Below are 22242 nucleotides of genomic sequence, written 5' to 3' on the forward strand. Positions count from 1 at the left end.
GTTGAGGATAATATTGGCTGTGAGTTTGTCATATATGGCTTTTATCATGTTAAGGTATGTACCTTTTATTCCAAGGATTTCGAGGGCCTTAAACATAAATGGGTGTTGAACTTTGTCAAATGCCTTCTTTGCAACTATTGATATGATTATGTGGTTTTTATTCTTCTGCTGGTTGATGTGATGGATTACATTAATTGATTTTCTGATGTTGAGCCATCCTTGTGCTGCTCCTGAGATAAAGCCCACTTGGTCCTGGTATATTATTCCTTTAATGCATTGTTGGATTCTTTTGGCTAAGATTTTGTTGAGGATTTTTGCATCAGTATTCATTAGGAGATTGGTCTGAAGTTTTCTTTTTTGTGTGTTTTCTTTGTTAGGTTTTGGTATTTTGGATGAGTCTGTGTAGAATAGGCACTATTTCTTTTCTGAACATTAGGTACAATTCTGCATGCCTCCCCCAGTTGTACAGGCTGCCAGTCCTCCCTCAAGGCCTTCAGGGCTCTTTGTACCCACTCAGAGCCATCTCTCTCTGAGCAGTCTTTCCCTACCACTTGGGGGAGTGTTAATGGGCCTGTTTTTGATTCAGTCTAACTGGTTTTTTTCCCCCCTCTTATCTCAGGGGCTTTGTGAACTTGCTGGCCCCGTCTTTAGCGACTAATGCCAGGAACAAGCCTCCAGGCCTATGCTATGGGGGTGGGTGAAAGGGTTCCAAGCCTTGCAGCTGCCCCAGTCACCAGATCACCAGATTTTCCTCTCCACCTCCTGGACTCTATTTGCCCACTTGCACAGTCTTTTCCCACAGCTTGGGTTCCACTCACCCAGCGGAATGAGCAGGAAGCCTCTGTCGGTGGCACTAGAGCCCTGGTGCTCCCCCATCAGAGTTGCATGGTTCTGCTTATCCTGTCTGTGGTGCTTCCGAATAGGAGTTCTCTTATCTGAACTCCCCAATCGCTGATTCTCCCTCAGTTATTTTCCTTCTAGTGAAACCAAGGTGTTCTCATTTGGGTTGAAACTTGTAGCATATAATTCTATAGTCCGTTTTTATATATTCCTGTGCAAGCTTGGACATAGTGATTTCCGCATCTTTACTCTGCTGCCATCTTGCCCGTTCCCAAGCTGAGCCGTCAGTGGCTTTGCCCAGTGCCCAGGTGCTCAGAATCTGATCAGCAGTCTTTCCTCAGCCTGGGCTCCACTCACCTCCAGGAATTTAGCGGCTCCTGCAGCCTACCATACTTAAAGGTGCCTGAGTGCTGGGAGGGGGTGGGGGGGGGAGTTCTCCTATCTTACTCCCCAATCACTCCTAAATTCCTGTGCGAGCCCAGACGCAGTAATCTCAGCGTCTTTACTCTGCCGCCATCTTGCTGTCCTATTATATTCTTAAGATGATATTGAGTTAAACTGAACAGATTTGTCAATATGATAATTTTTTAAACACATTTTAAAAAAAAAAGATGTGGCCCTCCTTGGTGGCGCAGCGGGTTAAAGCGCAGCACTGAGAAGCTAAAGCCACTTCCGCATGAGTTCAACCACGCCTGCCCCGGAGGTGACCACATGGCGTAGCAGACCTCTCCTGACCCGCCCGCTGCTCCCCTCAGCAGTGTACTTCGTCGATCTGACTGTTCTGCTCCCCGCTCTGTCTCTGGTGAAGCCTCTCACCGCCCCTCAGCTTCTGGCCTGTACCCCAGTTCTGTATGCACAAATAAATAAATCTTAAAAAAAAAAAGATGTATTAATTCATGCATACAGAAGTGGGGTACATGCCAGAGGTTCAGAGACGGTGAGAGGATTCACCAGAGACAGAGTGGGGAACAGAACAGGCAGACTGATGAAGTACACTGCTGAGGGTAGCGATAGGAGAGGTCTGCCACGCAATGTGGGTCAGCTCCCTGGCTGGGGATGGAACTCAAGCTGAAGTAGCTGTGGCTAGCCTGTGTTACCAGGAAGAGCCCCAATCCAATACAATGACTGTTAAACCCACTATAATGTTAAAGCAAGTTGCAGAATGACTGTAATATTATTTCATTTTTATTAATTTCTTAAATGTATTGTCTGCCAATATTTGTGTGATAAAAATACACAAACATGATAAACCCTGAGTTCATGATAAATCGCCTACTCTGGAGAGGCTGAGGAGTGAGTAAGATTGAAGGAGACTTTAGATGATGTTGACTTGTTTTTTGTTATTTTGGTCTATTTATATTTATATACACTTGTTAGCTTTCTTAAGATGATTATTGGTAGGGTTTTTTTTTTTTTAATGTCATTGTGAATGGAAATGTGCTCTTAGTTTAAACTGGTTGTTATTTCTACTTACAGAAAAGCTGTAGGCCTGGTGGATTCTTGGTGTCTGTAATAATTCTATCTATTATTTCATTTTCTTTTCTTATAGAGTAGACTAGAATTTCTAAAACACTGCTGAGTATCACTGATGGTAGCAAACATCCTATCTTTTGGTTGAATGAAAGTAGTTTTAATGTTCAAATTTAATCAGTAAATAATTGTGTTTATTTGCTTGTTTTCATTTTGCTCAGCCTTCACTATGGATGGCTGCATTTTCAGCATTTATTACATTTTCCAGTCAATCACCTACTAAAGGATTTGGTCTCCAGTGTCTTTTCATATACGTAACACTGAATCTGTGTCTCAGCATGTAATAGAATTAGATGCTTTGTATGTTTTCAATCACACTTTGCTGTTATCAGCTACTGTGTTACAACATGAGGAGTGAATTAGTACCACAGATCTACCTTATTTGGAGAGTGTTTTATTTTCTGATATATGGTTATTTATACTGTTTTAATATCTTAGTTGCTTCAGTTACAGCGATTATCCTTTTTCTTAGTTTATATACATACACCCACATTAATTTTCATTTGGGTATTCTCTTACCGCTTTGTATTTGTATTGAATTACTTATCTTAAATACACATTAATTTATTACAGATAAGTTCAAACACTGAGAGTTTCATTTATGTCTTCTTGTATGACTTTGTTAGTACATTTTAAATTGAAATGCAATGTAAAGTTACTATAAATTGTTTTTTCCCATGTATTCCCATGTAGTAAATATATTAAATTTTAGTTTATAACTACTTATATTCATAAATTTATTTTAAAATTTATTAACATTTCATTTGTAAGCATTTAAGAATCATTGTTTTAATTTTATATTTATTTATTTTTATTTATGCTTAAAAGAACTGAGGTGCATGTCATAGCTGTGGGGTGGTGAGAGGATTCACCAGAGACAGAGTTGGTGAGCAGAACAGGTGGATCTACTGAAGTCCACCGCTGAAGGGAGCAGGGGGTAAAACAGCTAGGTCTGCTATGGGGATCATGCTGCAGTGGCTGGTGATAGCTAAATAGCGCTGAACTTTAATTCCTGCATCTCCAAGAAGGCCCAAGAATCATTGCTTTAAACACATCAAAATGTTTATTTTATTGTCAGAATCTAATAGGTACCTGAAAAGTCTTTGAATCTGCTTTTGTTGGCGCTCTGTTTTCTTTGTCTCAAATTTTTTTAATCTGTCAGATTTCTTAGATTTTCATATATATGAATTCTTCAGTTCCTGGCTTGAAAGGTCCTTTTTCAGGGATTTGTTCTGTGTGTGCTTTATTATATGATTAGGAGTATTTACACCAACTAGAACTATCTTATAATAAATTTACACTTGACCTGTAACACCATACTTAGGTGAGGAAATTTGTTTCCTCTTCCTTTAGCACCATACTAGGATAGAAAAGTCTTCCATGCTGTACCATTTTTCAGGGCAAATTTCCTTTAATTTATCTTTACACTGAGAGTACAGTGTAGTGGGGGGCTGGGATGGGATCCTCTTAGACTGTCAACTTCTGAACAGGTCTGGACTCTGTTTTCTGACTTCTCTGTTCCATCATCTTCCTACCAAGGTCAAAGTTAAGGTCAGCAGTATTCTGTAAATGTTTCTGGTCAGTCTGTTTCAGTGTCCCATGTAACCCCTAGTTTCCTGCCTTCACTTCATTTTTTTACTTCCAAGCATTCCTTACTGTCTTGCCTCATCAATAATGCATGTCAAAGATATTTTAAAAATATTTTCTGGAGCATTTTTAATTCTTTGCAGTGGATATTCTTAGAGTATTTTTTATATGCAACTTTGAAGGGAGTGTGAGTTGCTGACTTTTGTCTTTGTTTTAAATTTTTTTGCTATTGTTGTAAAAAATACAACAATATTTGTGTTATTTTTCTCCTTTTGTGAATTTTCTATTCATGTCTTTATTTTTGTATTGAGTTGGTGGTTTTCTACAGAATATGTAGTGTACAAGTTTGGAAAGGGCTTTCCATCTTTGTAAGGAAGTGGATCCATTCAGAATGTTTATTTTCTAAGATAAGTATATTTAACTTTGAGGAAGCCAAGTTTGATCCTAGCACAGCAGTTCATTTTAGTTTCTTAATTTTTTGTATTCTTTGTATGGTTTACCTGTGCCTTCTCACTACTTCCTGTTTGCAGGACCCATCAGTCTGTATAAAATATTTCATCCCATTTGATCACTCCTTTATAAAACCCTATTTCTTATTTAACTAGGGAAATCCCTCATCTTGCTTCCTTCATCATACTTCTCTGGCTATTCCTTCTTAGACTCCTAACTGATTCTTCTATCTTAAAGGCTTGAGACTAGCAGTTATTTTCTTTTTAACACATTACTGTATAGATATGTAGGATTTTTTAATGAGTTTAAGTTAATTTATTTATTTTAAAATGTTTATTATTTATGCATGCAAAACTGTGGTATAAGCCAGAGGTACAGGGGCAGTGATGCATGAGAGACAGAGTGGGGAGCAGAACAGGCAGATCAACGAAATACACTGCTGAGGGGAGCAGCCGGTGAGGCAGGAGAGGTCTCTCATGCCATGTGGGTCACCTCCATGGCCGGGGATCAAACTTGTGCTGAAGCGGTTGCAGCTAGATTCATAGTGCTGCACTTTAAAACTCCTTGTGCCACCGGGGAGGGCCAAAAAAAATATTTTTATTTATGCATATATAAAACTGGAGTGTAAGTCAGAGGTGCAAAGTCGCATGGAGGGTGGGTAAGAGGATTCACCACAGACAGAATGGGAGGCAGACAGGTGGATCTACTGAAATACACTGCTGAGGAGAGCAGCAAGTGATACAGGAGAGGTCTTCTGTGCCTTGTAGGTCAGCTCTCTGGCCCAGGATTGAGCTCATGCGTCAGTGGCTGGCGAATAGTTTTCTAGTGCTGAGACGTTAACCCCTGTGCCACCAGGGAGGCCCAAATTATTTAATAATTTTTTGCTTATATTATCCCAGGTAATAAAAATAATGATATGATCACAACTGGTTAGTTGGTTGGTAATTGAATGGGAGAACTAAAAGAAAAAAGGAGAAGATGTGTTTGGCCAGTATGTGGCAGGATGTATCCATCCTACCATCAGATAGTGTCAGCTGAGAGTAGATTATGGTGCAAGCAAAGCCACAAAAGAGAGAACAGCCTGCCTGAGTTTGTTCTTTCTAATCCTGGCAGCTCCTGTCTGCCCCCCCTCCAGCAAGCCATGAGGTGGAGACAGCATCACCTTTTACCATCAAGTCGGCTAGGAACCCTACCCACTGTCTTGGCCATAGCTTCTCACTTTTCCTCTTGTGCTCCAGTTGAGTAATCAAATTATTTTCTAACAGGTTAGCAGAGGAAGAACAATTTAGTAACATTTGTGGAGAATTTACATGGTTGTAAACTCTTAAGAATAATCAAACAGACCAGGAGACCTAGAGCATTAAGGACAGAGAGGGGAAACTTATGGACAAGGCAGGGGTTTGCCTCATCCTTCTTCTGAGAGTCAAGATTCTTAGAGAGGACTAGTTACTGATAAACCTAGAATGGGATAAGATCCTCTAAACTGCAATCTTCTAAGAATCTCTTCTTTGAATTGGTAGGGACAAAAGAGTTTGGTGAGGCCCTGATTGGCCCCTAATTCCCATACAAAGTGACAAGAGTTCTATGATGGGTAGATAAAGAAAACCCCATTTGAACCCTCTGAGGACACTGACCCCACAATAAGTTTAGGATAGTTGACCCAAGAATAAACATTATGTTTTCATTGTGCTTTATACAGGACCAAAAGTTAGTGAAGATTTTAATACCTTTCCCTTTGAACACTGAAGTAATTTAACAAATGCTAAACGCAATGATGAATGATGGAACTTACAGGAAAATCAATCAATATTGGAAGAGATTTGGAAACTGAGGGTCAAAATGTCCTTGAAGAGATGAGCTGAGATTACAGGAAGACATCAAATGGAAATAATTTGTGAGTTGTCAGCATAAAGAAAATAAATAGTTGGTGTAAAGGAAATGGAATTAATTTTTCAGGAGAGAGGTAATGAAAGAAATATAAGTTTAGGTAGTAATAATTTTGAAAATAATGTAAGAAAAGTATAAAGAAAACCACCATAATAGAGCATCCTGAAAATGAGATGAAAGAATAGTTTCTACAATACAAGAATAGTGAGTAAATTCCCTATGTATCATAGATACAGGTCTTGAAATTTTCTTCCTTTGCAAAGTTGTGAAATTTTCTTCATCTGAATATGTGAAAACAGAATTACCTAAGAGATGATCTTTAGGGATTCCAAACATATATGGAACATGGGCCTCCCTGGTGGCACAAAGGGTTAAAGCTATCCACAGCCACTGCAGCACGAGTTCAATCCCCCACAAGGGAAGTGACCCCCATGGCATGGCAGACCTCTCCTGACCCACTGGCTGCTCCCTTCAGCAGTGTATCTCAGTAGATATGCCTGTTCTGTACCCCACTTTTGTCTCTAGGGAATCCTCTCACTTCCCGTACCTCTGGTCTGTACCACAGTTCTTGTGTGCACAAATAAATAAATCTTTTTTAAAATACTAAGCATTTTCAAACTGAACTACATATAGAAAGAAATGCATGTTGTGTACAACTTAGCAAATTAATTACATATGATATAATTTAATAAATATTATCGAAATGCAAGAGTAGGAGATAGAAAAACTCAATAAATAAGAAGTAGTAAGTGGAAATTATAGGCCACTGATAAGCTATGCAAATTATCATTACTCAGTTGATTATCTTTACTGTTCTTATAAAGAGGAACTATTTTAACCTTTCTTTTTTTTTTTTTTTTGCTGCTTCCCAGCCCCTCCCAACCCCCAGTTTTTGAGAACTACAGTTCTGCATTAATCCTGTTGCTCTTGAGGTGGCTGTGATTCAGGAACATAATAGCCAAGATTAGAGAAATTATACCTACCATTTAAATAGAGCTTTATAGTTCCCAAAGCATTTTAAAATATTTATTTCATTTAAGAAATAACCCACATATTGATTTATTTTTCTGATGACCACATTTAAGTTCTACTCTCAGCAAATTTCAATTATATCACACAGTATTATCAATTGTAGTCACCATTTTATACATTAGACCCTCAGACTTTATTCATCTTCTGGCTTTGTATCATTTTACCAATCTCTATTTGCTCTATCCCAAGCCCCTGGCAACCTCTTTTCTACTTTGTCTTTATGCATTTGACTTTTTAAACCCAGATGACGCAGTATTTGTCTTTCTCTCACTTATTTAGCAAAACATCTTCAATGTTCATCTGTGTTGCTGCAAATGGCAGGGTTTCTTCTTTTGGTAAATAATAATGTGTTTGTCATTTTATTGTCTGCATATCAGTGGATGCTAGTCATTTCCATATTTTGACTATTGAAAATAATTCTTCAGTGGATGTGAGAATGCAGATAATGAAATAATTCTTCAGTGGATGTGAGAATGCAGATAATGATTTTGTTTTACTTTGGATATATACCCAGAAGCGGAATTGTGAGTCATGGCAGTTCTATTTTTAATATTTTGGTTATAATTTGTATTTCACTAATTAGTGATGCTAAACACTTTTTCATGTACCTGTTGTCTACGTATGTTTTCTTTTGAAAAATTAAAATTTTTATATTAATATCCTTTTTTAGCATATATAGAAATAATGTCCAGATATATAAAAAATGTTTTAACCTCTAAGAAAAATAGACTAGTGAGAAATGCAAAAATTAAAAGGGCCTAGTAACCCTGAGAGTTAAAAGTTAGTTGTACATTTATCCTACCTCTTCTAGAAAAGATCATGTGAAAATGATGTTCATATCCATTGACTTCTGTAGTGCATACTTACCATATGAGAATTAAAGGATAACTTTCTAAAAAAGGTAACATCATGACTCTCATACAGATAGAAAATGAGCAAGTGTTAAATATTTCCTTTAACTCAGTTAAATGAAACAGGGAAATGTGGTAACTGGCTCAGATGCAGATTCAAAGGACAGACATCTATAAACCAAGACTATTAAAGGGAAGTAAATTTACCCACTTCCTTAGTGGAGAAGGAAATCAATTGGACCTCTGCCTGATAGGACAGAAGTTGTCCTTTCATAAGCAAAATAACTTTATATTGCTCTCAGTTACAGGTAATTTAAAACAGTTATAAAATAACTCACATACAATCAGAATGGATCATTCATAAGTGTAACTTTTAGATGTAGAAAATACAGTTTTCTACTGAAGTAAGACTTTTCCATATACATATTATATTGCATTACATTTATAAAAAGGAAACATATCAAAAGAACTTCACTCACATTCAGTGTGATAAATTGCATTTTTATGCAATGTTCCTAGTTTTTCTGAAATAATATAAATTTCTAGAGTAAAAAAATCAAATCTTGTCCAGACAAGTTTACCTCCTTTTAAAATACCTGTCAGGTTATTTTTCAAGGTTTTTTGTTTTGTTTTGTTTTAATAAAAACTGTTGCCTTTCTTTTGTACCTCTAAGAGAGTAAGTCATATTTTTCCTGTACCAAATTCAGAGGATGACCTAAGGAGATAAATATTCCATTCAATACTTAAGGAATCGTCTTCATGACAGGCCATTGAGTAATGCATAAATAAATTTGTTAGTATGTAGATTCTAGCCCTAGTGGTTAGTACTTGTTGAGAGTATCTGGACCTGTGTAAAGAGTTCTCACACTGTTCTGGAACCTAACGGCTCTTTTCACACCTCCATTCTTGACTTGAGGCTGTCTCTTGATTTCAGTGGCCATATGCTCACACAGTCAGTCTTAAAATGTTTAAATAGGGAAACAAGTTTTCGTAAGGAGTCAGTGGATGGAGACGGATCCACAGGGATGGCTTACATTAACAGCTTGACCATGATCAAGTTTTGGTCACATAAAAAGCTGGTAGATGACATGAGTTGCAGCTGCAACCAGTAAGGAAAGAAAAAAGAGTCCCGATGCCAGGATACCTTGACGACTCTACCTTAGGCTTTAATTTTGAAGATCAGACCTACATGGGGAGGAGATAATATCACAGTTTATGGAGGTTTTCTGAACATAGTAGCAATTTTCCTTGTTCAATTTTCACCTACCTGCATGGTGAACAATTTCAGAACTGCTGATTCTTGGCAAAGGGCAATATATAGTTAGTCATAGGCAGACCAATTGGGCTACAGGGGGAAGTCGACAGAGGTCATTTACTTCTCATCTGTACTTCATCATTTTCCTTAGCAGTAGCCAGTGCTGGAACAAATCAAACTTATCGATCATTAGAAGCCTTTGCTTGGTGATTTCAGCAGAATGGTTTTAACTCCTTCTGATTCCTCAGTAGCTGTAGAGACAAGAGATAGTTCAGCATGGACTACTTTTGACTCTTGCACATGATTTAATTCTAAGGGTAAATTTTGAGTTGATTCCACCAAGCAACATGCGTCAAGAAAACAGGCCCTCTCTAAATCTTTTTTTAATACTTCTCATATAAACATTGTCAAAATGGAAAGTTTACACCAATTCTTTTTAATTCAGTAATATACTAATAATTCAGTGTTTATACTGACTCAGTAATACAATAATTAGGGAGATGTTTAAACACTACTTTCATAAATACTATTAATGTTATCGATTGCAGCAAAGATAACTCAGTCACGATAAATCAAAACATAGAATAACTTATTTAGCTAAATAACAAAGCCAGTAAAAATAATAACTCACTTGCCTGAAACTAGGATAACATCTTTTAATCTAGCTCTCTTTTTGCTTTTAGCTTGCAAACAACTAGTGTAAATCTGGAAGTGCTATCTAGCCTTCTTCTGTACAGTTTATCAGTTGTGCCCCTGAAATTAATTCTTAACCTCTGTACATCTCCCTTTTGAAATTTGTCATCAGTTTCTTCCTTCTGTGTTATAAGAGAATATGCATTATTAACTAGTCTTTTTTATTGTGCAGTATGTATTTTATGTATCCAGGGATTTTTTATATATGATGTATTTTTTAATTACATATTTAAATTATTTCATATATTGCTTTGATGTTAAGATCCACTTCTAGAGAACACATCATTACTTATTATGTAATCACGATAAAATTCTTTCAAAATTTTTTGTGCTTCTGGTGATATATTTATTAATTTTTTTAAAAATTCACTATACACATAGGAGTAAGGTATAACTTTAGAATGACTTGTTTAATAAGGTCAACTGTAAAGCTAAGACTGATTTACAGAGCCAATCCTGTGATGAGCAAGAAAAAAACATTTATGAAAGTTGACACACAAGCAGTAGTAGAATTATATTTCTTGAGGTTGAGCCGATGCTTATTTACAACTGATGTCACACTGCTGACACTGGTGCTTGTGAAATGATGTTGAAAAGCAAGGAGCCCTCGGTCGGAATTTTAAGCGTTCAGCAAGACTGCTGTCACAGATAAATGAACCAACACCTTCAGATTACATAGTATAATCTGGTTCTTTTGCCCAAGCAAACACATTTCAGTATAAGTTAAATACTAAATGACTCTCCTTTCTATTATATTTATTACTAGCATTAACCTTCTTTAATGACTCTGCCTCCAAAAGCCAGGGTAGCCAAATATGGTAGATAAACTCACCTGGATAATCATAGCCCCACTAACTGCATAAAATTGTGTGTGTGTGTGTGTGTGTGTGTGTGTGTAAGAGAGATTGATTGATTGATTTCCTGACCTGGACATGTCTCCTCAGTCGTGTGGGAATCATAAAAGCAGTGCTGGCAGAGCGCCCACACATGGGAGATTAGTCCTATTTCATAACACACTGCTTTTACTCCCAAGAAATTGAAAAGCATTAAAGTTATCTGTGTTTGAGTACATCTTTCTTCTTGTTTTTCAACTTTTCCATTAGCTAGAACAGATTACCTATCTAGGATGTTGTTTGTCACCTAAAAGAGAGATAACATTTCTATTTCAAATACAGGCTTAATTTATGACCTAGATTCATTATTATGCTCCTTCCCAAGTTATGTTACAAAATAGAAAACTCAACAAATGATAATTTCATGGAATTGCTGGGAAATCTACCAAGTACTTTAAATGTAATGGAATGATTTAAAAAAAAATTGGCTTTTAATTAGACCTGGCTGAAGTGCCCTCCTATGAAAAAAACTCTCTTTACCCCATTTCTACAACAGCTTCTCTCCCCATCCATGTCCTCGCCTCTTAAAATGTTCCATCTCTGTTTCTTGATATCTCCACTGCCATTCATCACATATCTTGTCCCCCACATTTTCCATCTTTGTGTTTTAGTAAGATGATGAAAAGTTTGTGAGCAGAGCTATTACTATATTCTAGCTGGTTTTCAAGATACTTGAGTGCGTTTTTAGCTGGCGTGATGATACATATGACAGACCATGATATTAGGAAGTTTCCAAAAACTAACAAATATAAGATAATCCAAAAAAGCAGTCAAGAGAAGACATCAAACAAAATAAAATGTAAATATATAAATACTCCATTCAACTAAGTAGACACATAGATTTCATGAATAGTATTTGGTACAAAGTCACATAAGTATTAAGCTTACATAGGTATTGTTTCCTGTTTTCGCGTGAATTTATTACATTGATTGCATGAGTATTATAAGTAGTTAATAGAACAATAGTTGTTAAGTAAAAAACACCCTTTGAAACCCCAGGTCAATTCAGTATATGGTCTGAAAACTGAAGTTTGGAGCAGATGTAGAATATAAATTTCCACTTGTGGCAGTTGTAGAAATGTGAATTCATGTCAGTTCTATGCCACAACAGACTGCCTGACCTTTGCTTACTAGAACAAAAACTAGACAATATAGAGCTAGCCATCCAAACATCTACTCTTTGTTATGCCCCTAAAAGGACTAAATAGCAATATACCTAAGTTTCGCTTTCTGAAAATAACACTAAAAACCTACCCTTAGGGTGGTTTATTTAATCACAGTTTGGACCATCTATTATGGGCTTTCTTTTTGTCAAAGTATAGAAAACAGAGTAAGCAGAGGTTGCTTTATGAATGGCTCACTTTTAGGTGAAATGTAGTTTAAATATCAGTTAGTTTTAAAAATTCCATGACTAATATATAAAAAGTGAAAGATTTAGTTGTTTTATGGATATCCATAGAAATTAATGTTCTATTTAAAGGTCAATGAAATGTGGCCATTAAGGAAATGCTTGTAGGAAATGTCTGTATTAAATCAGTTTATACACTTTTGAAAATTATTTTAAATGAAGGCAATAGAAGAGGAAGAGCTAAAAGTTATTATTGGGAATCAATAAATGTTCTTTGGTAAGGATGCTTCAAGTTTTGAAAAAGCAGTTGATTCAAGAGATATAAATTATCACTTATTTTGATGATCTATGTTATATTGTTATATCTTGAACCCATTTTAATTTATGAACAAAGAATTGAATACAGTTATCCCCATTTTCCATAATTTTCCTTTTGGGGATTCTGTTACTATGATCAACAAAAGTAAGAAAATACTTCATACAAGATATTTTGAGAGCAACTATCTTCATATTACTTTGATACAGTATATGGCTGTAATTGTTCTTTTTTTTTAAAGATTTATTTATTTATGCATACAGAACTGGGGTACAAGCCAGAGGTGTAGAGAGTGAGAGGATACACCAGAGACTGAGTGGGGAGCAGAACAGGCAGCTCGATCAAGTACACTGCTGAGGGGAGCAATGGGCAGGTCAGAAGAAGTCTGCCATGCCATGTCGGTCACCTCCCTGGCTGGGAATCAAACTCATGCTGAAGTGGCTGTTCTTTAACCTGCTGCGCCACCAGGGAGGGCCCAGTTGTTCTAATAATTTCATTAGTTAATCTCTTACTCTGCCTAATTTATAAATTAAACTTTATTGGTAAACTTTATTATTGGTAAATATGTATGGGAAAAAAGCCCTATATAGGGTTTCATGCTGTCTGCAATTTCAGGCAGATAAGGAATCTTGGAAAGGCAATAATGACTTTGGAAAAAGAGAAATCACGTCTTTTGTTAAATTCAATAAATGTAACGATGTTTTGTGATGTTTTCTTTCCAAATAAGCCAGGATCTTTGGTGATAAAAGGTTATGGTCTTTTTTGTACTGTCACAGCCAGAATTTTCAGAGAGTCATTTTAGCTCTCAGTAAGGAGATAAGACAATTCTTTTTTCTTGCCTTTCTTTCTTGCTTACTGCCTTTCCCCCTTTCTTTCATTCTTCCTTCCTTTCTGACTTGTTGAAATAGTGTTTTAGGAGATTTATTCTGTTCTAATGTACAAACTCCTGTTGGGGTTACAGAGAGAGAGCTTGGTAAAGTTGTCAGTGAAGCTGTGCTTCTCGAGTGACTGCTCATTGTCATGTGGGAAGTTTTTAGAAAGTACTGCTGTCTGGGTCTCCACTTTCAAAGATTCTGATTTAACTGGTCAGGAAACAGACCTCACACGTTATTATTTCTTAAAGGCATCCAAGATGATTCTAGAAATACATCTAGTGTACCGGTTCATTGTCAGATGACCACTAATAATAATGAAAGTTAAACTATGAAATGGAAGTGGAACTTTGGAATTGCTTTTTTGATTTGTTAATTACATCAAAATTACATAAATTGTTTCTTGTTATTTAAAAAGAAGCTATACAAAAATTTAGAGTAAAAATGAAACACCATCACCACCACCCCCTCACCCCACCCCCGCCTGTTTGCCTTATTAGCTCTTTGCTTTTTTCCAGATATAACCACTGTTAACTTCCAGGAGTTTTTCTATGCATTTAAAAATATCTACAATTAAAACCAGGAGTGTTTTCTTAGATCATATAATTAGTCTGTGGAATTTTTTTTTCACTTATTTGCCTTTAAGAGCTTTCCGTCAATACGTAACAGTCTACCTCATTAAAAAATATATATATTCTTTTAACTTCATTCCTTTCAGTATCTGCAGAATGTTTCTTGGTATAGATTAGTTTTAACTTCTTGTTCATTTTCACAGATTTATAGCTTAGTTGTAAAGAGTATGAACTCTGTAGCCAGACTATCTAGGTTTGATTATTATAGTTGTTAGTATTATTATCATCACTTAATTTTTCAATTTTTTTTATCAGTATGGACAGCATTCTAGTTAATCTCTTTGTACCAATTCATTGTGCTCATCAGTGAATATGCCTAGGGCAAATTCCTAGCATATGAGTTGCTGGAGCAGAGGGAATGTGTACTAATGTTTTGAAATATGCTGTCAAATTGCCCTCCAAGAACGGCACTCTCAATTTACATTCACTCCACCAATTGAATCTGATTGCAATATTTATTTCAAGGCCTGAATAAATCATTCACATCACATTGTAACTTCATGGGCTAGCAAAAATGTTAGACTTCTTTATTATGCCTGGAATTTCATGGAGTCATTTTAATAGCTCTGATAATGTAGCATGTTACCCTGAAATTTGAATTTAGTCTTATTCATGATCAGGGAGAATTATTTACTAATGTTTAGCCAAAATTTTTTAACATGTAAGGTACAAAAGGGGTAAAAATAAAACTGGATATTGGCAATGAAATGTCTAGTCTGGGCTAGTCCCAACCTTTCATTTGGTAGGTGAAATAGCTCAGAGAGAAGTTCAGTTCCTCACAGCATAACAAAGTAGCTTCTCAGGAAACCTCTACATCAAATTGTATGTGTGTGTTGGTGTTCAAATTCAGGACTGTATAGTTTATATTCACATATAATAGGTTGACATCAATATTTATGGGTGTAACATTTTCAAACAAATAAAATCCAAATGAAGTTTATGATTTTCAATTCAAATTTTCTTCTGTGTATACTCCCTGGGTTTTAAATATTTTATTACTACATAATAGATACTGTAGTACTTCAAGAGTTTGGGGGAAGATTAAGTTGTATAGCATTAAAAGCCTTTTACACAGTGTTGAACATAGTAAACTCACAATAGATTGAACCTGGTTTTTGTTAACCTCAGCGGCCATTTTTCCTTTTTTTTTAAATAGAGGTAACACTACTTTGCAGAACTGTATAGGTTATAGGTTTCACATGTACTGTTTCTTACCTTAGTAACTTTATATACCATGCCACACCCACATCAAAAGTCCTGTCAACCTCTACCACCAAGCAGTGAGCCCCACTATCAATGCCTGCCTACCACCCTGCATTGCTGTCTGCTTTATTTGGAACCTGCCTTTCTTCTTCCTGGTAGTGTAATCTGAATTCTGCTAACGGGGTGTTCAGCTCTACTGTGCGTAGATCATTTCATGGTTACCACAAATTAAGGGAATTTAGGAGAACATACAGGATTTTCTATTTCAAAGGATAAATAAATGTGTGTGTGTGTGTGTGTGTGTGTGTGTGTTAAATACTTATTTGTTCAGGACATACAAAACTTTTTAAAAGAACATTAATCGGGCCCTCCCTGGTGGCACAGCGGGTAAACACAGCACTGAGTAGCTAAAGCCACTTCAGTACCAGTTCGATCCCTGGTCCCAAAGGTGATCCACATCGCACGGCAGACCTCTCCTGATCACCCACTGCTCCCCACTCTTGTCTCTGGTGAATCCTCTCACCACCCCTGCACCTCTGGCCCGTACCCCAATTCTATATGCATAAATAAATAAATCTTTAAAAAAAAAGAACATTAATCACCACAGAGAAAGATTTTTATGTTTTCGTCAAGCAATTGGAAAGTCAATCAGTTAAACAAACAATAAGGCTATGAAAGGTTTGAACAGGACCACTAACTAACTATAATGAATCCTGCAATGTGGAGACCTATTTTTTCATTTTTGTAGTTCTACCACAATTTATTCATTTTGAAGGTATTGGGTGCATAAAATTTACAATTGTTATTCCTCTTGGTGTATTGACTTTTGCCATTATACAGTATCTATTAAATCCTTATAATTGAAGCACCAAGAAGAAACCATATTTTAGAAATAGAAATTACTATCTTTTGAGAAGTCAGTACTCTTACTACTGTATTGAGAAAGAATATATAAAAGCTAATTTTATTAAAGTGTTTTGTTGTTAAAATGGCTTATAGTCTCAGGAGTTTGCACCTAAGACTGAAATAAAAGAAATTCACATGAAGTACAGGCTTTTTTAACAAAGTTCAGAAAATCTGTGCACCTTAGGAAGTCTTTCCAGTTCTGTGATTCATCATGGTTTTCTAACTCTCCTTTTGAAATTCTAGGGGAGATTCCCAGGAGGTAACAAACTATATGCTCAGGTGTAAATTTAGATTGCTTAGAAATTCTCCATACAAAATGGGACCTTTCAGTGGTTCATCTCAGAATTTGTCTCTCTTACCTTCAGAAGGTACCAGTTGGGCAGATTGCTTCCATCAAAGCTATGCTCTGGCTCCTTTCCTTTTCTGCAACTTCTGGGGTCTTCTGAGGCCAATTTTGCCCATCCACCTCCTTCCTACCAGGAGGCTGGGAGCCCACACTTCCACTTCTTGGGTTGGTTCACACACAGTTAAATAAGATGAGAAGTGTTCAGATTAGAATCAGACTGTAGAGCTGATGGATTTCATTCATGTCATTCCTGCTGGACTGGGTCCAGGTTAACAAAACACTAAACATTCTCTTCATAATTCCGTTATTGTCTCTACAAATTAATTTCTAAAATTCTTTCTAATTTATTACTTTTCTTAGCCCTTCTGGCCTTCCAGTTAAAACTTTATTGATTCTTGCTCTCAACTTTCTTTCCCAGGGTATTTTATGTGTCTCTTTCCTATGCACAGCTCTTTTTTCTGCCCAGTACATTGGGCTTCCTTTTCTACTTTGCTCTCCACCCCGATACTACTGGTTATTTTTTTTTTTTTTTTTTCAGATCACTCTATCCTAATCCTTTCTATCCCATCAGACTCCCTAGAATATGGGCTTGATTATCCATAGAAATACTTTTAAGTGCTCAGAAGCAGCTAAGTTACATCTTTCTCATTCTATTTTGGACAGGCACATCTGGCTTTCTGTAGTATCACTCCCTGCCAGTTTTCTTTGGGGGTTGGGCAGGAAAATACTACTGAGGAATTATTCCATTAATTCATTGAGGTATCATTTGAAAATTAAAGTCTATTCTAATCTAGTTGTTTTCAGTTGAGCTCAGTTCTAGCCATCATTGGTAGTGCCACTTGAAAGTATACTTTTTTTTTTTAAGTATCTGACTCCAAAAATCAGATTTTTCTAAAAATTGTCAGAGATCTGAATTCTTGTTTCTCAATCAGTTTCCATTTTTTATTATGGAGCTCTTTGAATTTTGGCTGTATTTTTTTTTTTAAAGATTTTATTTATTTATTCGTACAGAACTGGGGTACATGCCAGAGATGCGGAGGGTGAGAGGATTCACCAGAGACAAAGCGGGGAGCAGAACAGGCAGATCGACGAAGTACACTGCTGAGGGGAGCAGCGGGCGGGTCAGGAGAGGTCTGCAACGCCATGTGGTCGCCTCCGGGGCAGACGGGGATCGAACTCATGCGGAAGTGGCTTTAGTTTCTTAGTGTAGTGCTTTAACCCGCTGCGCCACCAGGGAGGACCTTGGCTGTATTTTGATTAACCTATTAGCTAAGTAATTAGCCCAAACTTATGTGTTTGGTCTTAGCTTATTAAAATTCACATTTTTTATCACATATTTAAATAGTTCTAAAAATTTAAGTCTAGAAGATTTGTTTTATTTTGCCCTTTTAGATTATTTTATCTCTTGTTTCCACTATTGGCATTCTTTGATTTAAAAATTCAAATCTTATTGTAATAATCTTAAAAATTGACCCCAATTTGCTTGTTTTTTGTGTTCTTTTGGGAAAAGCATCTTAAATAGAAATGCTTGTAGAATGTGCTAGCATGTTAGAAATAAAATATTTGTGAAGTAATTTTATGAGAACTTGATAAAGTTATAAAATTAATATAAATTAATATATTTATTTTATCTGTCTTTATGGGGGGGGGAATCCTGTGCCATTTAATTGTGAATTTACTTTAAAGGGAGCTATTTTATAGATGAAAAAATTTATATAAGAATTTATTCATTATAGAAAACATAAGTAATGTGTTATTTTTTTCAGATGTGCCATCTTTCAACTGTCATCATTTTTCAAAATACTTAACATGAATAATTTTATTTTTATATTAGGCTGTGGGACTATATCTGAAGTATGATTATTGTTTTCTTTGTGTGTAGCCTTTTGCCTGTGAATCTTTGTCTTTATATTTCTTAAGCATGCAACTCTCCTTGACACACCTGCCACTTTTATGCTCACAATGTAAAATTGTGTAAATTTTTCAATGTAGAATTCATTCAAACTAACAAAAACATGCTGGTTTGGGGAAGTGTTGAGAGTGAACAAAGGAGACTAATGCCACGTGAGCTTGTATGGAATATGTGGTATGGTATCATTTATGAGCTGAAAGGTAGCTGAACATTTCCATTTTGGTGTCATTCCCTTGAGAGGGAAAGGATTTCATAATGGGGTGTGATCTACACGCTTTAGTAAGAATGATTGACATTAAATGATTAAATAGAAAAGGAGAATAAGTACCGCTCCTCCCCTTTTAAGGCCAAAGCACATATACACTGAATGCAAATTTTTTCAGTGTGGAAGGCAGTCTGGCCTAATAATAGTATATATCTGAAAAGCTATGGGGTAAATTAGCTATGCAGATCAAAATGCAAGGAAACTAAAATTACATACCATCCCTAAAAATAACTTTTAAAACCCAAATGTAGTGGTAAATAAATACACATACAGAATATGATGGAAGACTCTATTTGTAAAAGTATAATCCTGATATCAGGCCCTGGTAAATGAGTGGGCCAAATGGTTCCCTGAATTGGATAACACAGTGCATATCACAGTGAGTAAAGAAATTGATGTGTCCACGGGAGAGCCTGCTCCATTACCGAAGCCTTTAACCTATTTTTCTCTCTCTTCAAAAATGAGCTTCTGAATGGATGTTATCTCAAGACAGTGAATTTAATTCAAAAGAAGACATCTTATAAATGAGCAGTTTTAATTTAAGAATTCACTTACCCATTATAGAAGAGAACTATGTCGGAAAACATTATTATAAGTAATATGGTCATATTTTTCAAAGATGCCTTTTTTAAGTGTTATTTGGGGGACCTGAATTTCAAGCATTAGTGATTTTTATTATTCTTTAATGTTGTGTTATCATTTAGAACACGTGATGGAAACACATGTTGAATCTGCATTTGTGTAATTATACAACAAATGATTTTCAGAAAATGCAATTTTTTTATTTTTTTCCCCCTTTAATTCCTGAAAATATGATGCAGTTATTTTTCCTGGAATAAATACTTCCTGATTATTATAAAGAATAAATACCCATCTCATGAATCCATTATTAAAGTCTGTAAGGTAATATTGGTAACTGGAGAAGCAGGCTGTAGTTACCCTAGTTTTTTGCCAATTACAGAAAAAACACTATACTTTTTCCCATATGATAAAATAATAAATATCGTACATCTGTTGTTCAGTAGGTTTAGGTTTGTAGTTCCGTAGTTTAGTAGCAACTTAATAGTTTGTTTTAAAGTATAAGGTAATAGAAGTTATTTAACTTTCTCATATATATGCAACATTAAGTATAATGAATTATTTTGTTGTCATTATGGTCTTAAACTAATTCTCACAGTTACCACTTATTTTGCTGTCATTTGTTTTAGAATATGAAACTTACTGTTTGTGCCTCATAAGAATAATTATGGAGTCTTACATGTATTCAAAAACAAATTTAAAATTGAAAGCTCTTAAAACATTTCACTTGGCGACAAACCAGTTAAGCAAATACTGTACTCTACAAGTAAATTAAAAACCTTTGCATGTATAAATTTGTTTAGTCTGCTTTCTGATGTTTTGTTTTTAATATAAAATTTTGAGAAGAAATCTGATAGAATGTATCTTCGAATATGTATCTTCCAAATAGCTTACTTGCTAAGTCAGATTTTTAAGAGGTGTGTCAGATTTTTAAACATCTAGTAACAAGCTGTGCTCCCCAAGTGTGTTCAGATGTTAAGAAAAATGTTTATTTCAGTTTAGAAGAATTAGCTTAAAAGACAGCTTATGTCTTAGAGAAAGGAAAAATAATAAAATTTTCCAACGATTGAACTAGCATTAAACTTGATTAAATCAATCTAAGTTTTTGAAAATTTCTTATATGCAGTCTTCTGATTCACATCCTATACTGCTCTGAAGTTATTTGGTAATTTGCCAGATAGCATCCAATATAGACTTTGACTCATGTTAAATTTCATGGCACTCCTTAATTTGCGAAAAGAAAAAAAATTCTTCTCGTTAAAGTGGTTTCCACAGTCAGAATAAGCAACACCCAAAGAAATGTTAACCTCATAAATTTTCATTCAGCCTGTAATTTTCCCAGTTGCTGAGCGCTTCATCACTCAGTGCCATGTTTTGTCAACAGCTGTATTGTTTCAAAGACTGCCTTTATAAAGCTAGCTGGCTGCTTTTGTTAAATAAATATTGGCTGCCCTCTAGTGGGCTTTTTTCGTTACCCTAGCTGTCCAATATAAAGAAGTCAATTCTATGTGGAAGTCATCAACTGTTCTTTCATGTTTTCGTTCTCTTGTTTCTGTTGATCATTGCGTTCCCACAACAAGTTTTGTAACTCTGCTAGGCCATCTTGGTGATGACAGTCTTAAAAGCAACCGATGTTACCAGTTAGTCGGACTTGCTGAGAAGGCACATTAAATAGCTGTTCTCACTGACCGTTTGTGTAGTTTTATCACATTTATTTTGTGATCCATGCTCCCTACTTCTAAGACGTTTTCATTACTCCTGTTGTAGATGCTACAACTGCGGTGGCCTTGATCATCATGCTAAGGAATGTAGTCTACCTCCTCAGCCAAAGAAGTGCCATTACTGTCAAAGCATCACGCACATGGTGGCCAACTGCCCGCACAAGACTGTCGCGCAGCCGCCCGCCAGTTCTCAGGGAAGACCGGAAGCGGAGCTTCAGCCGTGCACGTCCGCGTTCCCGAGAGAGGCGGGGGCAGGGCGCGGTTGCCCGTCTCCGCCGCTGTTTCCTCAGGAGGCGAGGTCCGAGGGCTCAGAGTGGCAGGGCAGGTCGTCCCTAGAAGCTTCCTCGGCGAAGTCAGCCGCAGCGCCAGAAGAACAAAACAAAAAGGGGCCTTCCGTTCAAAAAAGGAAAAAGACATAATAACGCTTCGTAATGTATTGTCTTTCCCGAGTTGGGAAGTCTACCTCATGCAAGTACAGGGGAACAGTATTTCACAAACAGCAGCGGACCTGACATTTTAACTACTGTTGAAGAACTGTGAATGTTTTTTAAACAGACAAATCACTCTAAGCAAAACACATTCGAGCAGGGTGTCATGTTTTATGTTATTCAGTGAATGAGATGCTATGTATATCTATATGTGCATGTGTGAGAGGGATTGTGTGTGTGAGTGTGTGTGTGTGTGTGTAGGAGAATTTTATATAGGAGTGTAGACATATATATAAAGAGGATTTGTCTTTATATATGTGTGTATATAGATACAAGCACACACTCTCCCTCAGAGAATTGGACATCCTCAAGTATTGAAAACCCATAGAAGCATTTTAGATGATTTTGAACGTACCACTGGAGTTTTTCTTGAAATGCCACTCACTATATTACAGAAAAATAAAACATGACTGTTAACCTTTTGTGTGAACCAAAGGACACAGCAGATCTCAGAGCTGCCAATCATATGGTACTAAAGGTTTAGAGTCATCAGTTCTCCTGAGTTTGGGATTGTCTGTTTTTCTTGATATCTGTAAAGCATATCCCCTACTCCTGCTACCCCTCTTTGAACGCAGTACCTTAACTCTGACTGCCATAAGCTTTTTTTAATCTGAGATACATAACTCCAGAAAAGAC

At 36.2% G+C, this 22242-nt stretch overlaps 1 protein-coding gene across 2 annotated transcripts in view; it reads left to right on the forward strand.

Moving 5' to 3' along the window:
* Window positions 1-21603, forward strand: part of LIN28B (lin-28 homolog B (C. elegans)) — a 100570-nt gene extending 78967 nt beyond the window's left edge. For both annotated transcript variants that reach the window (XM_012721115.1, XM_004673732.1), the window contains exon 4: window positions 21165-21603. In XM_012721115.1, the coding sequence (XP_012576569.1) occupies window positions 21165-21537 (373 nt within the window). In that variant the 3' untranslated portion in view covers window positions 21538-21603. The remainder of the gene's footprint in view (window positions 1-21164) is intronic.
* The last annotated feature ends 639 nt before the right edge of the window (window positions 21604-22242 follow it).

Source organism: Condylura cristata, unplaced genomic scaffold (assembly GCF_000260355.1).
Source record: "Condylura cristata isolate star-nosed mole 26May11 unplaced genomic scaffold, ConCri1.0 scaffold00001, whole genome shotgun sequence".
NCBI classification, from domain to species: domain Eukaryota; kingdom Metazoa; phylum Chordata; class Mammalia; order Eulipotyphla; family Talpidae; genus Condylura; species Condylura cristata.